At 41.3% G+C, this 22,384-nt stretch overlaps 5 protein-coding genes across 7 annotated transcripts in view; 3 read left to right on the forward strand and 2 right to left on the reverse strand.

Annotated features, from left to right (window-relative positions):
• The first annotated feature begins 201 nt into the window (after window positions 1-201).
• LOC115690905 (agamous-like MADS-box protein AGL62) lies at window positions 202-930 on the forward strand. Its single transcript, XM_030617406.2, has one exon. The coding sequence runs from the start codon at window positions 202-204 to the stop codon at window positions 928-930; it is 729 nt and encodes a 242-aa protein (XP_030473266.1).
• Window positions 931-4,737: 3,807 nt separating this feature from the next.
• On the reverse strand, window positions 4,738-7,664 carry LOC115690904 (uncharacterized). The gene is made up of 2 exons (XM_030617404.2): window positions 7,506-7,664; window positions 4,738-6,661 (listed from the first exon to the last, which is right to left on the reverse strand). The coding sequence occupies exon 2, from the start codon at window positions 6,619-6,621 to the stop codon at window positions 5,071-5,073; it is 1,551 nt and encodes a 516-aa protein (XP_030473264.2). The 5' UTR covers window positions 6,622-6,661; window positions 7,506-7,664; the 3' UTR covers window positions 4,738-5,070.
• A 4,933-nt stretch (window positions 7,665-12,597) lies between these two features.
• Window positions 12,598-14,295, forward strand: LOC115690874 (probable xyloglucan endotransglucosylase/hydrolase protein 10). Its single transcript, XM_030617355.2, has 4 exons — window positions 12,598-12,902; window positions 13,008-13,108; window positions 13,217-13,410; window positions 13,650-14,295. The coding sequence occupies exons 1-4, from the start codon at window positions 12,716-12,718 to the stop codon at window positions 14,050-14,052; spliced, it is 885 nt and encodes a 294-aa protein (XP_030473215.2). The 5' UTR covers window positions 12,598-12,715; the 3' UTR covers window positions 14,053-14,295.
• Window positions 14,296-17,554: 3,259 nt separating this feature from the next.
• Window positions 17,555-18,034, forward strand: LOC115690912 (basic form of pathogenesis-related protein 1-like). Its single transcript, XM_030617410.2, has one exon. It carries the CDS (start codon window positions 17,558-17,560, stop codon window positions 18,032-18,034), a length of 477 nt encoding a protein of 158 aa, XP_030473270.2. The 5' UTR covers window positions 17,555-17,557.
• A 2,283-nt stretch (window positions 18,035-20,317) lies between these two features.
• LOC115665015 (putative receptor-like protein kinase At3g47110) overlaps window positions 20,318-22,384 on the reverse strand; it is a 55,861-nt gene continuing 53,794 nt past the window's right edge. For all 3 annotated transcript variants that reach the window (XM_056303337.1, XM_056303338.1, XM_056303341.1), the window contains exon 2: window positions 20,318-20,948. In XM_056303337.1, coding sequence (XP_056159312.1) covers window positions 20,581-20,948 — 368 coding nt within the window. In that variant the 3' untranslated portion in view covers window positions 20,318-20,580. The remainder of the gene's footprint in view (window positions 20,949-22,384) is intronic.

Consider the following 22,384-nt stretch of genomic DNA (forward strand, 5'->3'; position numbering starts at 1 on the left):
AATGCCAATCAATCTTAATATTCTGCGTCCATCTTGATCCTCAATTTTTGTCTTACCAAATTTATCTATGTCCAAATAAACTAAAATCACCCTTTCCATAATTAAACTCCAAGAACCACATTACTTAATTAAAACTACATGCCTTTCTCGACATGTCTTCTTCCCCATCATCATCATCATAAATAACTCCAGAAATTCACCATGGTTGTCATAAAGAAACTCACCAAGACCCCCAAGCCAAGCAAAGGGAGGAAGAAGATCGAGATCAAGAAGATCACCAACAAGAGCAGCCAACAAGTCACCTTCTCGAAACGCCGGTCGGGGCTCTTCAAGAAGGCGAGCGAGCTCTGCGTCCTCTGCGGCGCGCATATCGCCATCATCGTCTTCTCACCGGTCCACAAGATCTTCTGCTTTGGACACCCGAACGTTGACTTCGTCGTCGACCGCTACCTCCGTGGAACTAGCCTCGATTCCCGGGCTGGAGATGGAGATGGAGATGAAGAAGGAGCGGTGGCCGACGGCGACATCGTGCCAGCTCTGCGCGCGCTGAACGAGGAGTACGACGAGGTTTTGCAAGAGCTGGCGAGAGAGAAGCAGCGAGGCGTGCAATTGAAGGGAGGCGAGAGGGACAGGATGGGCGGCGGCGGCGGTGGCGGCGGTTTCTGGTGGGATAAGGCGTTGGACAACGACATGGCAGCGGAGGAGCTCGAGCAGTATGTGGTCGCGGTCGAAGAGCTGATTCAGAAGGTTGTCATGAAGGCCGACGACATGATGATGAGGTCGCTCCTCCAGCCGTATGGGGCCACGGTGGGCGCGGCGGTGAATGCAGCCGAGGTCGGCGACGCTGACATGGCGGTCAACCATTTGGTGCATGAGAATGAAGGGAAAGTCAACGATTATGGCCAAGTAGGAGGACCTGGTTTTTATTGATGAGTGCAGGAATTCTTTCTTCTTCTACTTATGCTATGAATTTGGGTAGTTTCAAATGTTTTTTTTATCATCTATCTTTTATGTAAATAAAGAAAATTTTAGAGTCACTATTTCTCAACATTTTCATGTCGCACTGTCAAATCTCATTTGATCAGCCCACAAACAAATGACATCCCAGTTATCAACTATCAAGCATGGTGATTTTTAACTTCTCTAAAGTATTTTGCCAAGTGGAAATCAAAAGTGACGCTCTGCCAGCCAAGAGCCGAGATGTCTGGTGGTGGAATATAGAGTGTTTTATCTATCTAATTGGACTTTTTTTTTTCGATTTTTAATTCAGACAATATATGAATACATTTGCATTCTACCCGATCCAATGGTCGACATTGTGTAGCTTTAGATTTGGCGGTGAATTTGGGTGATACACGACTCAAAAGCTAGGGTTGTGCAATTGGTCCGGATCTTGGAACTGAACCGGACCGTCCATTAGGTAGGTAGGGTTCCAGTACCAGTGGAAACAACAATCTGGTTTCAAATTTTTGGAATTGGTATTGTGTGGGTAGGTTCTAGGTTCTGGGTATTGAACCTAGCTATCCACTCGGGAATTGGTTGAACCGAGGTTGGAAGAAAAGATTTATTATTCTCTTTATATTTTTTTTTTTTTTTTTATCCATGCTTTACTTTGAGCCATTTTTTACTCATAATATTTTGTTATAATTGCTATTTGTCTTGATGTTTTTAAACAATGAAGAAAAAAAAACTGATTCCTTGAACCAAACCAGGTTCTAGGGTCGATCCTAATTCCAAACAATGGAAATCGGTTCTAACAGGGTAGTGGAACCTGAAACCGATCACCCCTATCCAAAGCTTGACATGGACAAGCTTAGGTTTACAAGCTGGAACCTATCTGTCTTGGAACCGATTACTCATATCCAAAGCTTGACATGGACATGCTTAGGTTTACTGGTTGAAAAGGTCCCGTGGCTAGGAGGTGTCAATGGGTTGGGTTGGATTTTCATGATACCCGACAAGAACCCGAATAAGATATAGTTGCACGATTGGGCCGGTTTGGGTCGGATCGGGTTTTCTGTTTTAGATTTTTATTTTAAATTAAGGTTAAATTACACATGTTTTCCCCCTATAGTTGTAACAGATTCTGCCGCCACCTCCTCCTCCGTACCTTCCTCCCCTGCCACCACCGATAGCCATCGCCCCTGCCACCATAGCCCCTTCCCTTGCCACTATAGCCCCTGGCCCTGCTCCCCTCGCTGCGGTTGCTCCCCTGCACCATGGCAAAGTAACAAATGGCGAGAGAGTGAGAGAGATGTGGAAGAAAGATATCTTCGCAAGATGTGAAAGGATTTCATTGTTTCGGTTGGGCTTGGGTACTCAAGCCTAATAGATCCAAAATAATACTCAATTATTTTACTCTTGCCTAGATAAGTTGAGACCCAACTCGACCTAAAATGAAAATTTTTGGGTCAGTTTGGATCAGATCTGGTCGTGTTTGACTGGGTTATTTTGACAGCCCTACCCGTGGCAATTCGCCTATCACATGAGGGTACAAGAGGGTAGAATAGACTCGCCTATCTTGCCATGTTTGTCCATTTAATATCGGAATTTAATCTACAGGCAAATGTAATTCCCATTGCTATGTCATGGAAAATTAGATGTGTAGGTCGAATCTACATTGCCGTGGTCTAAAGCACAACAAATTTGCCGTGATCAAATCCAATGGTTGACATTACGAAGCTTTAGATTAGACATCAATAAATATTGATCAGACAGGCATGTTTATGTCACTGGTTTGTTGATCTAGCATTCCCTATCTGGATCATAAGGATTTTAGAGAGAGAATGTTTGGATTTTTATTACTTTTGAGATGATACAAACGAATGGGAGTGGACCCTCACTTATACACATATTGCCCTCAAGAATACTCTAGAATAATGTGCATTTTCCGTATTGCCCTCAAGAATACTCTAGCGGACTCAACAAACCATATAGCTTTAGAAGCTTCAAGACTCACTCGATCATTTTCATCACTTCCTTGATCCATTATACCTCGAAACCTATGACTATGACTCTTATATCTAATGGCCGACAAGTGATAAAACCATCGATGATTTTCCCTTGTGCATGCTCACGACTCATTCGCTTCTTCCGCTGCGCGTTTACTTCGTTGCGCATTTACATAGGCTATGTTTGGTTCGGCTTTGGAAATGGATTTTAGGGAAATGCAACGGTCTTTAGCCTCAAGGATTTTGGGGAAATGCAAATTACATTTGGGAAAAAGTCCTTCGTGAAGCAAACTTGGATTAAATAGTGTTTGGCATAGTTCTTCTTGCAAATAACTTTGGCTACCTTTTTTTGTCTATTTTTTATTAAGAAAAGCTCGAACCCTTCGCCTGCTCCAGCAAGGGCTCCAGTAGCTGGCAAGCTAGATCTGTCGCCAGCGGTCGTCGTCTAAGGTTGCATGACCTCGGGCGGCCTCCAGTGACCCCTGGCGAGGGTCGTGCGACCTCACCGGCTGCCCTCGCACGGAGAAGATGAACAGTAACAACGAGGGCTAAATTGAACAACGAAAAATTAGTAGGGTAGTTTTGGTAGAAAAAAATTATTTAACTATAGAAATAACCTTACGCAGCGTTACTCAAAAGATCATTTATAATGCTTATCAAAAGTCACTAAAGACGAAAATGTTAGTACCTACTTTTCATTGGGAAATACTTGCTGGTCAGTGCTCCCGCATAAATCGCACTTTAACTAAGGCCTAATACCCAAAAAATCTCAAATTTTAACTTTTGTCTTATTTCTACCTTTTATCTCATAAAAACCTCCAACTTTAGGTCATGTCTCAATTCTACCCTAAAATTTTTTTATCTCATAAACCCTCAACTTTATGTCTTGTTCTAATTTTACCCTAAGCTTTTTGCCCCATGAAAAATCTCAAACTTTTGGTCTTGTCCCAATTTTACTGTAAAATTTTTACATCTTAAAAAATCACAAAATTTTACTTGAGTCACAAATTTGGGCAAAATTTCGTTGACGACCAAGAGATAGAAATATCTTAAGCAAGATAGAAATATGTCAAGACTAGCATTTGGCTAAAGAGGTCCCAAAAATGTTTGCCAAACACCTCATATTCTTTTTTAAGAGGCCTTGAAAAAGCTGAACTAAACGCAGTGTTACTCAAAAGAGCATTTACAATGCTTATCAAAAGTCACTAGAGATGAATATGTTAGTACCTACTTTTCATTGGGAAATACTTGCTGGTCAGTGCTCCCGCATAAATACGCACCTTAACTAAACATAAACCGTTAGTTGCTTTTCCAACTTAAAATTCACTGATCTTACATAAGCAAACATTGAAGACAGATTTTGCTAATCTCAACCCTTAAAATTAAATCGAGACGATTAAAACAAGAGTACTAAAACTTGTCACGATAATACACATGAATTCTAAAATTTTTCATTTAGTGTATTCAAATCGTAAAAGCCCTCCATTTCAATCTTTCCATCAGCTTCTCAGCTCCGTTGGATTCTAGAGTATTAAAAGTTCCACGTGATTAAGAATAAAAAGAGCCGCGCGATATTTCCCATCTGCTTAAAATTGACAAGGTCAATGAAAAGACTCGAGCACATCGAAGTTACGAGTTCTTAGGAATTGAATACTCGGAACGAGAGTTCTAGGAGTTCAGTTCATTTCCATGGCGAGTTTAAGGATTTTCTCGGTGATTGTCCCAAAAAGATCCATGAAGGAATTCATTTCAGTCAGTCATCATAATTGTCAGGTCATCTGTTCAATTGTTCATCCAGTAACGCCCGCAAAATGCGTGGGCAACATGTCCAGATCATTATAGAAACCCAGTAAGACTTTGCAGTTATTGGCACAGAGAGAATCTGAGGGAATACACATTGCAAAAACAACTGAAGAAGAACGCTAATGCGCGTGCACATCAAAGAAAAAAGAAACCAAAATTCATACACCCCTTCAGAGCCCAAGAAGCATATCACCTGTATCTAAGTCCAGCCGTTTATCTTGTCTCCAGCAAATCGGAAAAAATCCAAAGATTCAGTGAGGACAACCTCGAAGTGCACACGAGTCTTGCGATCCTCGTTAATCAGAAAGTGGACATATTAGCTAGTGTTACTGCTGCCTGCCTCACTCCGGCGATCCAACGCCTCATTTTGGGTATGATCATCTTTCACTTTTGTCATGGACGGTAGTTTCAACACGTTCTCTGCTTCACCTTTCATGTCAGAGCTTATGTTCTCATCCTTCACTGCTGATGTCTGATCATTATTCAAATTTGATGAATTCCCCGTTTCAGTAGTGGAAATCGACGAAGTCGAATCAGATTCGCCGCCAGAAGAATTTCCGGTAGAGGCTCTGGCCATCTCCACTCTAATATTTTGCTGGTTGGAGCCATCACTGGCATGCGCATCAACCCCGGTTCGATTATGAGCTTGAGGGGAATCCAAGATGTTCTCGGTTCCATTAATCGGCTGGCCAGTCATTGTCAGGTTATTGCTAGATCCCATATTCACTTCCGAGGATTTGACTCCTGCATCTTCTTGGTCCTTGGCCTTGGTAGTAACAGCTGGTTTCAGAAGCGAACTATTTGCAGGGCCAGTCTTGGTAACATCAGGATCCTTAATTCCACTTACCACTTCACTGGAATTTGCAGCCTTTTCAGCAACTTGATTTTCTTCCGTATTTGACCTCGAGTTATCCTGACCTTCATTAATTTGGTTAGAGATGGTCGAGTTGCTTTCCTGACCTGTTTTACTTGATCCAGAGTTGTCATTGGCATCATGTGAACCTAGCTTTTCCGTGTCTATCACTGTAGATTGGGCGTCATGGGTAACTGCACTGGAAGCATCATCAGCTTTGTAATGTTCTTCGCGTGCCTCTTGTCTACTATGACTACTCTCACTCTCGTCGTGTTCTTCATCCTCCAAAACATTCTCATCCTCCGGTTGACCTTCTTTGTCCTCCCCGTCATCACCTTCAGTCTCCTTCTCATCATTATCCTCTTCTCTCTCTTTCTCCTCATCAATGAACTCCTCCTCGCGATCAACTTCTCCCTGCGCTTTCTCTTCGTCAGGCTCATCAGTCTCGTCCTCTCCACCTTCTCTCACTACTTCCGGATCATCAATCCTATTTTCCTCTTCTTCGCGCTCTTCTTCCTCTTCATGTCTCCCTGCAGCTTCTTGCTCTGTTACACTCTCATTTGCATCCTCTCTCTCATCATGTTCGTGTTTGTTCGCCTCTTCTCCCTGTTCTACCTCGTGCTTACTTGTTTCTTCATCATCATGCTCTTCGTCGCGCTTACTTTCATCATTCTCCTCCCTGCTTTCCTCTTCATCTTCTACATGATTCGTGATTGTAACTGTTTCATCAATCTCCTCTCGGCTTTCCTCTTCATCTTCCACATGATTTGTGATCGTAGCCGTTTCATCCCGCCGAGGATGAAGATCCTTTCTCCCAAATTTCACAGCACCACCACGTTCATCTTTCACCGATGTTTTGGCATCTTTCTCATTCAGTTCTCTCTTCTTATCATGTGAGTACTTGACTTGATATATCAACCAGAAGCATATACCAAGCAAAAGTAAAATCTGAAGACTTTGTTTGATCTTCACACCTTTAGATCTCTGATTTCTGCTCGATGACTTCTTGAACATGATGAGACCTCCTACACTCTTACAGTAAGTTTAACAAAGCCTGTCCAGAATTCACTGTGGGTCAATTTACCAAAACAGAACATGATGAACAACAAGATAAATGAAAAAAAGGGTAGAGTAACACAGTATGACAGACTCATCAGCCTATCACAACGACCTACAGGTTGTTCCCTCACAAAATCGATATAATCAATTCCACATAAAGTCTTGTATACTCCATATTCCTCCTAAGTTCTAACCAAAGAAGGCCGCGCGATCGATCAGACTCTTAGGTCAGTTCAATTCCTCAACAACCATCTTAAAGAAACACACAGCCATTAACAAGAACCTCAGAAGAGCTCCTATTTGCAGTAATTTGGTACGAAACAACCTATTCTAGACCCTCCTCCCACTTGAATTCGTAGACAAGAAAGAAAAAAGAACAACTGCGACATTTTCATTTCTCAGCGATTACGAGGCTCCCTCATCTCACGCTAACCCCCATCATCTCCACAAACTTACAACATGCAGATGCAAACTTCACGAACCAACGCAAGCAACTCCAAAGAAAACAAAGCTATCCACAGTCTTTCTTCAATACCCCGCAAATTACAGGGACGTCGAACAAACCCAAGAAAGATGATGACCCAAAGGGGGGGTTTGTGGGGGCGGGGGGACCCCAAGAAGACAAATCGAAACCCCGATCAAACGCAAGACTCCGAACCCATCATCAGAACCCTCAAATCCCAAATCTTGCCTCGTTCGAAAGCACAAAAATTCTAGAGACAATCACCAACACACCCATCAATCCCCTCGACAAGAAAGAAGACAAAGAGACAGAGACACAGACAGAGACAGAGAGGAGCAAACTACAGAATGGAAGAGGAGAAGGGTCACGGGAGTACCTGGACTGGAGGAGGAGGAGCAACCAAGCGAAGTGGAGTGAAAGGAACGCGACGCAAGACGAAGGAAGAGGAAGAAGAAGAGGAAGGAGAGAGAGAAGTCCCCAAGTCAGGAGAAGCTCCGTCGAGGTAGCGGATCCAGAACCAAGAACGACCATTGTCGTCGAGTATATGAATAAAAATAATAATACAAACATATGATAAAATAAGAATTTGCAGAAAACGAGAGAGAGAGAGAGAAAAAATAAATCAGAAAATGCCGGGAGAGTGCCGTCATTACTGCCGTGATATTGACGGGGTTTCTGAAGTGATTGTCAAATTAAAAAAGAAATTGTGATTTCTCAAGAAGCTGAAAATTGTATATTACAAAAAAAAAAATGATCCAAGCTGAAATGTGGCTTGGGTGCTGATGGATGGGCCATGTTGTGATACGGGCCGGGCCCAATGGAAAGCCCATTTTGCATACATACGTATACGTGTATATATATATACACACGCACGTAGAAATACCAAGCGTGGAGTTATAAGTAGAATATTATGTGATCGGGAGAAAATACTAGATACCCTCCTCACATTTGGCCTCGATGCAATTTTCCAACATCTTGTTATGAAAAACATTGCCAAAATGACCACATCGTCCTTCGCCCGAGCTCTCGACTTCCCTAATATACAAACCCTAAACTCTGTCTCTACCCTGTCATCGAACTGCCGCTGTTGTCGTTTAGGCAGCTATTATGTTGCTTTTAAGTAGACTTGTCAAAATGAGTCATAAACCCATTTCTTAACCCATAAATGTGTCATAAATGGGTATAAACATGATATGTGTAAATATGTCATAAATGAGTTTACAACTTATTTAAATTTAACTCATTTCTCTTGCCTTCGCTCAATCTCACATTCACTCACTTCGTACTCTCATCTCAGTTTGTGTATGGGTTTTTCTAGATTGAGTTAAATATGTCAGTGTTTTAGCAATATGGGTTGGGTTGGGTATGAGTTATTATATTTGCGTTACGTGGAAATGGGTCAAAACGGATTAAATGAGTTTATTTGGATTGGACCATTTTTGACCCGACCCGACCCGATTCATCCGTTTGACAGGTTTACTCTTAAGACCCGATGCCTTTTCTTTCTCTTTTTAGCGAGCCGTTTCCTTTCTCATTTAGTTTGTTTTTTTTTTCACCAACTCTCTCTCTCTCTCTCTCTCTCTCTCTCTCTCTCTCTCTCTCTCTCTCTGTATGTTGTCCATGGGAAACCTCGATCAAGGTCGTTCATGGCCTGGCGGAGGCCGCCAGCCCTAGCTTAAAGGTGTGGGGACGCCAACGACACTAGACGCATGAACAAGAAGAGTATGGCCGCGACATCGGAGACACGGACGGTGGACAGGAGACACGGAAGTTGGTTAGGGTAGTTGGGTTATAATTCTCTAATTAGTGTTTTTATTTTTCATATTTGAAAGGTTGGGGAATTTAGAAGATGAGCAAAGATAATATGAAAGAAAAGCAACGATTTCTCTAAAAATAAATTTAAGTGGTTACTCGATGAGGAATACAATTTGGTGTTCCGCACGAAACTACAAGATGCAAATTGGCATTTTAAAAAGTATATTGATCGAGAATGGTATTGGGGTCAAAAGTGGGGAGAGTTTTTGGCACTTTTCATTTGTAAAATTCTACGCGGAGGCAGTATAATTAAGTACATCAAATAAATTTGGACAAAAGCCATAAAAAATTCTAAACTATGCTTACTATGATATATTAATCCTAAATTTTTTTTCTGTGATACCCAAAATCTCAAATCTGTACTCATGTGATATATTTACCCTCCATTAATGTTGACATGGCGCTCTCGTGACTTAAGTCAAATAAAAACGATGTTGTTTTGGCTAAAAAATCATTTAACGGATCTTGACGGAAGGTAAATGTGTTATATAAGTACAAGTTTGGAAGTTTTTATGTTACAATAAAAAATTCAGGGTATTAGTGTTGTAGTGAAATATATCACAGTGAATATAATTTGGAGTTTTTTTGTGACTTTTTCCCAATAAATTTACGCAAGTGCAACTTTTTAAAACCGAGGCTTGTAAAACGTAAAATTATGCCTTTGTCACATGATTTGTGTCATAATTCTTTCTTGTCTAAGAGTCTTGAAATTGAACAATTTTTTTTTTATTTTTTTATTTTTGCTTTCAATCGATTTGCTAGCTACCCAAATGCCCTGCCCTTTTTTTCCTCTCAAATGAAGGTTGAGGTTTGGAATTTTACACGATAGATAGATATGTTGCTGAAAAGAGTAGGTTTTCATAAATGTGCTGTCCGCATAGGTTCGTCCCACACATTTTGGACGACGCTGATTGAAACCATTCTCGACTTTTGGAGGAATTGACGTTGACATTTCATATTTGCGCATCCTCGCTCATGATGCCCGTAATTGGACAGGTGAGGACATGACAAGACCTTAGTGATATTAGGTGAAGTGGCTTTTTTTGATGTCTCCGTCAAATTTGACCGGAATCTCTTTGTTTGGAAGAAACCGAATAAAGCACCGTATGAGTCAGGATCATCGCTAAATATTTTTCGAAATTGCGCCAACAAACAAAATAGGATATTGTTTTGGTACCCAATTCGATCTATTGGACTTTGACAGAATAAGTTGAGACATCGCAGCGAAAGCCTAATCGATACTCGATTGGACCGACTGATACAATAAGACTCTAGGACATTGCGCATGGTTTTTGACTAGATGGAGTGCCAACTGCCAACCTTAGGAGATGAAGGTCACCCTCCTATGTGCTTCCATGGTCGTTCATTTCAAGGCTTCATTAATGGAGGTGGTTGGGCTTGCAAACGCTAGTCATAACTCTCTTAAATTAGACAACCCCGGTGGGGACCCAAGTGCCCCTTCAATCAATGCTGGGCTCGGCCTTGTTATGAACCCCGTACTAGGCCCAGACAGGCTCATTATAACCGAGGAGGAATCTTTAAGTTTGGACGGTCATCCTCGTTCAATGTCCATGTCCAGACCTAAGAGAGGGATAGAAGAAGGGGGGAGGTGGTCTTGGGCGGCGGGAGGTGATGGCAGCGGCACCCCCACGTTGCCGGTGAGGGCCGCCGAGCCCTTATTGCCCCCGTTCCTGGGACCGCGCAAAGCCAGTATCTGCACGTCGGGATCACGTGACCCTCGGCCAATTGTCACAAGGGTCACACGACTCTGGCGACAGTTTGACTCTTGGATTAGATTTACATTGCTGGTGAACACGCCTTCTTTTTTTCTTTTTTCAAAAGTTATTTATTTTCTAGTTCTTTTTAATAAGGGTTAATACCACAAAAAACCTTAAACTGATAAATATGTGATAAATTTACTCCAAATTAATTTTGGACCATCAAAACCCAAAACTGTTATACCTGTGACAAATTTATCCCGAACTAATTTTTTGACTATCAAAACCCTAAATTGGTATATTTGTGACAAATTTACCATCCGTTAATTTTCAATAAACTGGATTAATACTCACGAAAAATCACAAACTAGTATACTTGTGACAAATGGAGGGTAAAATCCCAAACTGGTACACCTGTCAATTGCCACGTGTCATTTAACTCAGCAATTTAATTGTAAAATTTAACTGAAACTAACGGAGGGTAAATTGTTATAGGTATACTAGTTTGAGATTTTTGGTGGTCAAAAAATTAGTTTGTGGTAAATTTATCACTAGTGTTCCAGTTTGGGATTTTTTGTGATATTAACCCTTTTAATAATTATCTTGTTTTCTTTTAAATTTTTAATTATATATTTCTTATTTTGTGTTTTAGTTTTTCTAAAAGCCGGGTAGGATGCCACATCAGCATTTCAACGTCGACTCAATGGCCACGCCATCATCAAATCCATAATTTCAACAGAAGGATGAACTAGAACAATCATAAAGTTTAGGGTTCTAATTGAACAAAACAAAAGTTCAGTGACTTCTTGTGCTTTTTTCCCTTAAAATTTAAATTAGGTATTTAGCTTTTGCAAATGAATAAAGTATTCGATCATATAGTAACATATGGACCTAACAACAAAATTTCAATAAGTGACATTCTTGAACTCATATTCAAGTGGTATGAATCTTAGTCACAAAACATAATCAACGAAACATGGTTGCTCTTAATGTATTGATTATTTACTTAGGCGGACAAGACAATACTATTCAAGTTTAGCAATCATTTGATGGAAAATTGAGCAAAGCAAAAACTAAAGTAATAGCTTAGCTTAGCTTTGGCTTCAATCTTGTAGTCATGATCAATACACATAATCATGATCTCCATCCAATAACTGAGATTTTGTCTTAGTAAATTAAAAAATTGAGTTCGAACCAAGTTCTCTTTTGACATGGAGAAAGAAAGGAATATCAACAAGCCGGGTCCCAATGTCAAGGATCTTGAAAAGGAAGCCTAGGAGATCAAGTTATTCTCAGAAAGATCAGCAGAACTGGAAAGTCAGGGTAGATCTGTCAGATTTTGAGCTTTTTCTTAAAATTTTCTGCGGAATGAACTGAAATAGGAGAGCTCTCTTTCTTTTGTTGAGAAAGGCTATAACTCAAAGTATCACATTAGACCGTGTGTAATCTTCGATTCTTTTCGAGAAATCGACGATGCGAAAGAATTACCGGATTGGTTTTTGACAGCTCAATCGGTTCGATGAGCTACCGAGACAGGTAGAGGGCTTGCGCATATGAATCCTACTCATGGAAAGAGTGAAAATGGAAGTAAAATGCCTGACCTTTGGTCGCGTGTTCAATTTTAAACGTGATTTATGAATGAATTTCGGATGGACATATATGTTCTATTGGGAAGGTCTGCGGTTCGAGTCCGTATAGCCCTGATATAACTAACTAACGCCGAAATTATTCAAAAGCATTGTTCTAAATGCCTAAGCCGAGTGATTATGAAAGTCTAGAGTTACCCATTTGTTTATCCTTGTCTACACCTGATCAACACTACCGAACGGGAAGCAAACCTCACAATCTTCTCACAAGATTCCACCAACCCTAAGTCCCTTTGCTTCCCATCGAAGATATTCTATCTTAATTTGAGAGAACGTTCTTTGCTTCTTCTTACATTTTCAAACTTTTGGCACTAACTTCATAGCCATTGCATTACCTATATATGACTCTTCACTCACATGTCAATGATCCTTCAAGAAGGCACATTGATCTCACATAATTAAAGACGATGAAGATGAAGTATCCTCGCTCGTTTCTCGTCATCGTATCGGTGTTGAATTTGCTTCGAGTTTCGTTTTCTTCCGTCGTGTCGACCGGGGACTTCAATAAGGACTTCTTCGTGATGTGGTCGCCGAACCATGTGAATACTTCAGCAGACGGTCGGACTAGAAGCTTGGTTCTCGACCCGGAATCGGGTACATATGCCGTGAAGATAATGCGTGAAATCCGCTAAGTTCACATCTTTAATGTGTGCGATTTTTCTTTTGATGATCTTTGTATGATCTGAATTTTGCTTTTAGGGGCTGGTTTTGCTTCCAATGACATGTTCTTGTTCGGGCAAATCGACATGAAAATAAAGCTAATTCCCGGTGATTCGGCCGGCACAGTCGTGGCCGTCTATGTGAGAAACTATGTTACTATCTTTATTTCTGTTTTGTGTTTTGGGTCTCTTTGCTCTTCTTGTTGGCCTGTGCCTCGTTGGCTGATTTGAATTGGGATCGAACCGCAGCTGACGTCCGATCAGCCGAACCGGGACGAGATAGACTACGAGTTCCTCGGCAACGTGTCCGGGCAGCCTTACATTCTCCAAACCAATGTATACGCCGACGGGTTCGACAACCGCGAAGAGCGGATTTACCTTTGGTTCGATCCGACTGAAGACTTCCATAACTACTCCATCTTGTGGAACCTCCACCAGATTGTGTAAGGCACTGCACCATGTACAGACGGCGTGCATTTGAGCTATTGCTAACTAATCCATTGGAAATTGACCATGATTGAAAAATTTGCATCCAAATCTTGGCTAACTTAGGCCCTCCAAAACAAATAAAACCTTGGAAAAGAGGCTAATTCATTGATTTGTTCGCTCTATTTTCGGCTCGATAAATTCGGAAATAAATCTGATCATGCTTGTGAAATAATGGATTGAAACCTCTTTGCAGCTTCTTTGTGGATTCAATCCCAATCCGAACGTACCGAAATCACGCGGACAAGGGGGTGGCGTTCCCTAGGTGGCAACCGATGGGCGTCAAAGCCACCCTATGGAACGGCGATAGCTGGGCGACGCGGGGCGGGCGCGACAAGGTCGACTGGTCGAAGGGCCCCTTCGTGGCCTCGTTCGGGGACTACAAGATCGACGCCTGCGTTTGGAAGGGCAATCCGAGGTTCTGCAGGGCGGAGAGCCCCCCAAACTGGTGGAACAACGAGGGTTTCAGTTCCTTGACATGGACACAGAGGAGGTGGTTCAAATGGGTCAGGAGATATCACATGATATACGACTATTGCCAGGACAATGCAAGGTTCCAAAACAACTTACCCAAGGAGTGCTCTCTTCCCAAATATTGATTCGGCCGATCCATAACAGATCATCTCCAATTCTTTCGTCTTGTTTTCTTCTCCTCTTCCACATTTGATTTAATTCGTGCCACCAATACATTTATGAAATTGGCTTGTTGAGCATATTTTGGCGCGATTTCCGCGCCCTGAGGTTTTCGGCACGTATGTGATCCTATTAGTTCGATGCTGTATGAATTAGTGTTTCCTTGTGTATAATTGATAGAGAATTCGTTTATTATATCTTCGAGAGCACTTTTTCTTTTACAGTGAATCAACTGCGGGCCCTGGAATTGAGTCAAAACTCATGCTCTGGCCCGCCCATCAAGACAAAAATCTATGGTAACTATGCAGGTTGGGTGGGCCTAGGTCGGGCCTTAGAGCAATAGGCCCTTGTCCAGGATTCAAGGTCCTGCCCAAAACAAAACACAAAAACCTTTGGACCCTTAGCAGGGGATACTCGTAGATGGTAAATAACCAAATTACAATTGAAACGAAAATGTTTAGGATAAATCGATGAAATTATGCGAAATCAATGAAAGGACATCACTTCAAATCTTAAATCTTCGAGTTGAGAGAGGTCAAGAATTCTCACTATCTCTTATATTCTTGTACTCAATTTCATGTTCCAATCGAACACATTCCATTGTGAATTAGTCCCATCGGGAAATAGGATTGAATACGTTCTAGTTCTCGCCTCCATTAGTAGTACCACTAGAGTCCACTTCTTCCCTTGTGGCGCGGGCTGGTCATCGATGGGATTAAATCTACTCTAAAATCGATACTAGAATTCATTTGTATAATTATAGCCCCCACGTTCTTGCGACCGTGGCAATTTGCCCCTTGATATCTATCTCAGTTTTTGCAATATTAACCTTGGCATTTCAAAATCAGTTTTAATGTGCTCTCTCGCCTGGACTCCAGCCAAATTCTCGTCAGAAACTTTAGTCATGTGCTCTCACATGACTAGGTGGTGCCTATTGCGAAGGGCAAAAATTTCTAGAAAATTTGGTAATTTAACCCATAATTTTTTAAATTGTTGCAAAGTACCCAATATATTGATTGTCAAATACAACAATTAATCTCAATTAAGGAGAAACTGAGAATTAAATAAAAAAATGACACATATATTTCTGTCGATAAGTTAGGCAAATCGTCTTCCTAACGGATCCTTGCTCTACTTTACATCGTATCTCACATCATAAATCTGGACAATTGAATATGACAATATTTACGTGGGGCTCATATAAGATTTAAAATTTTCTATAATCAGATTCAATTTTTGACATATGTAGGACTCATAATAATGGAAAAAGTGTCAGAAAAATCCTAAATCTATTGTATTGGTGTCAATTTAGTCATAAATCTTTTTTTTGTGCTAATTTAGTCATAAACCTGACCTAGTGCCAATTCAGTCATTCCGGCTAATTTTGGCCCAATATTGCTGGCGTGGACGCTGGCCGGCCAATGTGGCACCGCCGATGTTGGCGTGGGCAACTTTTAGCAATATTTTAATTTTTTTTCTATTTATTTGTTTATTTTTATTTTTTTCCTTCCCTTTCTTCTTCCTCCAATCGGTTGCCGGACCTTGGTGACCAGCTAGAGGCTAGGGCCAGCGAGGCTTGCCCTTACTGGCAACGGCAAAGGCAAGCCTTGCCACAAGCCTTGCCCTCGCTAGTGACCACGAGGTCGTGGCCTTCGACCACGCAGCCTCTAACTAGAGCTCGAGCCTCATCAGTGGCTGGGCAAGGCACGACCTCATCTCGCCAGTGGCCGCAAGGTTGCGGCCTTTGACCTCACAGCCTCTGGCTAGGCAAGACCTCATCGAATTTGGCAAGGTTGGGCCTTGCCCATGGCCGGCAAGGATTGGCCCTCGCCCGATCCGGCGAGATTGAGCCTCGCCAGCCCAGCGCAAGGCCGCCCTCGTGGCCATCTAGAGAGGGCAAGCCTCGTCAACCCTGGCCTCTGGCCGGTCATTGGTCGGTGACTGGTTGGAGGAAGAAGAAAGGGAAGGAAAAAAAAGAAGGAAAAGAAAAGAAAAATAAAAAAAATGAATAAAATTTTTAAAAAATATTAAAAAATTATTAAAAGTTGTCTACGTCAATGTCGGCGGTGCCACGTAGGTAAGCCGGCCGGCGTCTGCGTCAGTAATATCCGGCCGAAATTAGCTCGAAGGATTGAATTGGCACAGGTTGAAAGGTTTAGGACTTTTCCGATACTTTTCCCTGTAATAATTCCTATGTTATAAGGCTTATTTATTGGGTGAGAGACGGATACACGACGCACATCCAACCGATCAATGGTAAGCGGGGATGTGAGGGCGTGCCCTTCGCATCCATGCCAATTGCAGACCCGTAACAGTAGCTGCTTAATTATATGTGGTTTTCATGCTTAGATTAATTAAGGAACAAGTGGATGATAACTTAATTGAGACAAAAGAGAAGCACATGTACCTCCCGCCTTATAGCGTCGAATGAAAGTAATAGTGCTCCTCTAACGTACATATCAGAAAGCTTAAGATAAGGTAAAAGGTGAAGACCCTAAGAATGATTTTAAAATTTATCTTCTCATGAAAGATTGGCTTATTAAGTAATATATATGTTAAAGTTCAGCAGGGATATAAATTTATTGTCTCCATTCCATTTATATGTCCATCTCTTGTTGCCATTTCAAGATCGTGTCATTTGTCCAACTTATTTTAATTCTTACCACATCAATGAGCGATGGCGACCACCTGCTCGTTGAGGGCGACGAATCTGGGTCTCGATGCCTCTAGATGTGGAGTGGAGGGCTTGAGCCTCTAGATATGGAGGACACACCTCCAGATCTGGAGGCTCGCCACAACCTCGACGGCGTCGAGAAGATGCCAGTGATAGACAGTCTGTGTTACGGAAGCATAGCAGAAACCCAATACTTTTCGTCCGGGGATATTACCAAGAGGAGCCTAAGTCTGAGCCTGTTAATATATCCAGTTGGACCCACCTTCATTCAAAAGCTTAAGTTAATGAGTTATGGGCCAACTATGATATATTAACTGTTATATACCACACTAATTATCTGATGTGAGATTTTTTTAATATAACTCATACGTGCATCATAACAGTCTAGTTGAATAAGATTTGTTTGCTCATTACACTCAGTTAAACTTTATTTAAACCCCCTAATAATTTTATTTCATGCACTAATCTCAATGTCTTTAGCATTACTCGAAATAATGTCTAACACTATTCTTAAAATAATGTATTAAATTTGCTCAATTTCAAACTTCACTTAAGCCTTTTTTACCTTGCTTCCATTTGAGGAAAGAAAGAACATGCAAAACCAATTCTTTCGATGCAACACTGGATTTGAACGCAAGGTTGTAGTGTCCAAAGGAGATGTTCCTTGATAAGTTCATTGGACATGATAAGTTGAAGCCCCGAACATCTTCATCTTTTTTCTATAAATAGCCTAATGATCACAAAACATATCATCGTGAACCAAAATCATCACATCCATGGCTAATTCCTTGAGCATCATGAATTCTCTAACTATCATTGTCTCTCTCCTCTCCATTTCCTTCTTTCAAGCTACTCATGCTCAAAACTCACCCCAAGACTATCTCAACTCTCACAATGCCGCCCGGAATCAAGTTGGCGTGGCAAACATGACATGGGACAACACCGTTGCTGCCTATGCCCAGAGCTACGCAAACCAACGAGTCGGAGAATGCAGCCTCGTGCACTCCAATGGGCCCTATGGCGAGAACCTCGCCAAGGGCACCGGTACGTTCGCGGGCACCTATGCTGTGAGCCTGTGGGTCGCGGAGAAGCAATACTACAATTACAACACCAACACTTGCGCGAGTGGGCATGACTGCTTGCACTACACTCAGGTGGTTTGGCGTGATTCGATCCGAGTTGGGTGCGCTAGGATTAATTGTAACAACGGGTGGTGGTACGTTGTTTGCAACTACGATCCTCCAGGCAACTATGAAGGGGAGCTTCCATACTAAGAAAGGCTTATGAACTAGCTTACCTATGGTCTACTATTATATGCGTTAAAGGGTATGATAAAAAAATAAAGGGAAAATAAAAGCGACTAGCTTGATATGACTTATAAGCTAGTTTTGGAAAATATGGATGTGTAACATGTTGCGCAAAAGAGCAACTTAAGCAGATTATTACTAGCAAATGAGCAATATTTTGCGACTGTTTGAAATGGCTTTCGACTTTTATGCTACATGATATAAGAGGAACTGCTTATTACGTGTGATGATTCATGGATGTTCCGATGGTTGGAGTTAAATACCCCATATTAGATTACTTCCCTTGTGTTTATCATTTTGGATACAAATACCCCTTCATGTAATACATTGTTCCATCGAGCAATACACAGTTCAATATTCTCCCACATTCTGACTTGATATTAGCGTTAGATTGTTCCTGTTCTGATCCCAATCCTAGACGTTCAGCGCACCCCTGATATTGATCCTGATGCCAAACTTTAGCTTCTCGATGAATCTTTATTGCAAGTTGTTACACTTTATTGACCGTTGGCCAGCAATTTAGTGTATCTCACGGTCACTTGCCCTCATATAGCCTATGCAGTCCATATTGCGAGTCGGTTTTTGTTTGCTCCGCATTTTACTCACTATGCCATCGTGTTACGTATTTTACACCACATCTACGACATTGTATTTTATGGCCTTCAGTGTCACTATTCGTGTCTCTTGGATGCAGATCCGTTGTACCATCGTTGGTATACCTTACCCAATCACTCCTCATAATCCCAACACCAATCTCTCTTCTCCTCCCCGTGTGTCTTCCCCCCTGCCGAGCCCCTGCAACCGCGCGCTGCTTGTGTCATTGTCGTGCCTCCGCTGCCAATATCAACCGTGACCTTCCTTGCTACACCATTTACTGCTGGTGATGACGAGGGGTCATGTCACGCTCCGTTCGCTCTCTCTCCCATATCGCTTCAATGTCTGTGGTTGTCTCTGCTTTCGGGCAGCTATCTCTCTCCCTCTCTCGTTTAAGGGAAGCCACGCTCGCCTGAACATTTTCGACAATGATGAGACCGGAAGGTCGTCTCAAAATGTGGGGATGCCTCCTCCATCTGGCCTGTCCATTGAGATTTCGGTGAGATCTCAAAGGCCATGGCCGGATCAGGTCATCAATGGTGGTACCTAGACCTCACAGAGATTTGGTGGCGAGAGAAGAGACCAAGTGAGAGAGAGAGAGAGTGTTTTGGTTCAGCAAATAGAGAAAGCAAAGATGGTCGTGGATGAACGACGGAGATAGCAGCGATTGGCCTTGAACTCGTGATCTCACGGTGAGGTTGCGTCCCTCTTTGTGCTCTTTGGATTTGATCGAAATAGTCACCTATCTGTTCGATCAAGCTTGGTCTCCAATTGACCGGGGCTCACGGTTAAGCGCGACATTAAGAGTTGGCCTTGAGCTCGTGACCAAAGCACGCGCAGAGAGAGAAGGGCAAGGGCAATGGCCCAACGATGGTGACGGCTCGACGATGATCTGATCACACTAACGATTTGGTGGAGAGGACAACTCTCTGCTCGACGTTAGTGTTGTTGCAGATTTGCAAACAGGATGAAATTTCTTTTTCAATTTTTAGCTTGATTATTTGATATATTTCGTATTGGCTTTTTCTTTTTTTTTTTCCATCTTATCTTTAATTTTGGTAATTTTTCATTTTTAATTTGGTACTAGATTTAACTCGACCAACATATACACTTATAAACAAATTTAAGTTGGTTACATAGTTGGGTATGGATTTTGAGGCCAGGTTGAATATAGAGACATTACAAGATAAAAACGAGTCAAAATGAGTCGATCCATTTCCAACCCGATCTTCCGGACTAAATCGAATCCACTCATTTGCTGCTCTATTATAATTTATGTCTAAGCATCCTTCGTAAAGTTGACTGCCTTTTTTTTTTTTATTTCATGTAGGTTCAATTGGAGTCCAATACCTATCACATATAGTTTCTTGACCAGCATTTTTGTTCAAAAAATTTGGTCAATTTTATGGAGTCCGTGGATTTGCTAGGTTTCCCACACATCTAGCCCACCTGAAATCGTGTCTACACACGAAGATTTAACATCACAAGCTTCATTATCAGTATAGTTTGATATTTAGTCTTGACAACCTCTCAAAAGTATTAATTAATTCATCATTTATTCATATAATTGGTATGGCAACTGGTGTTAAATTGCTGATAATGAATTTATCACACATTTCGGGTAATTAAGCAATGCATCGATCCTGTGGTATACAGTGGCATAAGAAATGCCGAAAACCTTGGAAATAAGCAAATTCATCAAATTTTACATGGTTACTTCGTGGAAATAGGTAGACTATAACTCCATACATCCACTTTCTACGATTTTTAAATATAAGTATTGACGTAAATATAAAAAGTATACATAATAGTGAAAAAGTTAGGGAGACATACATGTCAATTTGCTAGCACTGCCTTTGCAAGATTATTTTCTCTCCTAGTGAAAAAGTTCCAAGATGAAAGGAGAAAATTTGACTTAGCTACATACCTGTCCTCCTCTCTTTGGTTTCGTAACTCGCTTTGATCGAGTATAATTTCCTGATCACCTCAGTCATGTCCATCCGATCCAGCGGTGATTCCATTGAACATGCGACTCCAATTTCAAATACGGAAATTATGCAATCTCTGATCTTGATCTCCTGTTGTCGATCACCAGCTTCACTCCAAAGCCTTAAGTCTACGATTTCCATCGCTCGATCCGGAAGAGCCATTTGGACAAAGCTATGAAGGTTAAGACAATGCCCAAAAGCCTCTTCAGTGGGTCGCTTCCCAGTAAACATTTCCAATAATAGAATGCCATAACCGTATGCATCCCCAACAGTGGAAACCTTGTGTCCCATGCCATACTCTGAAAATTTCATCAAGACATTAAATAGTAATGAACGGGCACTTTTTCTTGAAGTTAATTGTCTAGAAAAAGTTCCTAAATCACATGGGATTTTGCTTGATGTCTATTTGCAAGAGCTTGCCATGGATAGTTGCGAGGGCTCGCGCCAGTTGCGCCCAACATAGAGGGATGGCTCGCAAGCCCTCACTCACTTCACGGTCGGGCTCACTGTGCATGGCAGAGGCCAAGGGATCCTCTGCCAGAGCAAGGTAGAGGATCCCAAAACCACCTACCGAATCAAGAAAAAAGTTTTTGGCGCTCATTAGTTATAGTACTTGTGATGTTCTTATCCTGTGCTTGTCGTACGCTAAGTTGGTAAAAGTAGTGACAAAAGTTGCAATGCATCAACCGTAGAGAAATGAGATTTTAGGATTTATAAAGTGCACGAAAGATCAGTTAACAACATATGAACTCTTCATTCCCCAAAACTACTAAGGGCACCCAAAGTGGTCACGTGTTTGCTACACAAATTGCCTAAACATCAAGAGTGACTTTGTGCTCTAGTAGGGTAAGGGTGAAAACAGAAAAAGAAGAAAATATATGCGGTGAAGGCCACGGAGGAAATTATTTAGTGAACTTAGTACATGTATTTACTAAATATGAACCGCCGGTTTTGACTGGACACACATGGGATCCACACATGGCTACTCATTTTCATGATCCGGAGTCAGTTTAATTCCTATGCTACACTATTTCTTTTCTGCAAGACCAAAGCGAAGAAAATGCCTAGAAGAACAGGCGAAAAAAAGAACACAACGGGGGGAAAAAGAAGAGACTTGGACAGAGCCCATTGTGTTGTCAATTAGTGTATGTTGTGTGATATTGTGACATAGGGACTAGTTTGAACATTTACCAAAAGTTTACGAACCATATTGAATAAATTAAAAGTTCAAGGATCATATTGCACATTGGACTAAAGTGCAGGGATTACATTGAACAAATTGAAAGTTAGGGGATTACGTAGGGGTAAATTACTTATTGTCAAGACCATAAGTCATGGCATACCAAATGAGAATCACAAGTTCTCGTCAATTTCTCCTACTGTAAGTGACATTATGACGATGTTAGACACAGTCCATTTTCACGGCATGAACATGATATGAAATAAAATACGAATTATCGAAAGAAAATATGAATATGAGATGACACAATATGCTTATCTATTTATTGGCATGGATTCCCAAGTTTTGCCCAAAAATATATCCACTCATTGATCAAAATAACGATGGTTTATTCTCATCTTAATTTCAAATATGATTAGGACATGTTATTAATCTTTACGTACACAAAGATACGTATTTTCTTCTTTTGCCGAAGCTAATTAATAGGGGAAAGAGGAACATGTCCCAAAAATATTTCCACTCATTGATCAAAATTACAATGGTTTATTCTCATTT

The sequence above is a fragment of the Syzygium oleosum genome, unplaced genomic scaffold, assembly GCF_021117445.2.
Source record: "Syzygium oleosum isolate NSW1041296 unplaced genomic scaffold, Sole_v2.1 Sole_v2.27, whole genome shotgun sequence".
NCBI classification, from domain to species: domain Eukaryota; kingdom Viridiplantae; phylum Streptophyta; class Magnoliopsida; order Myrtales; family Myrtaceae; genus Syzygium; species Syzygium oleosum.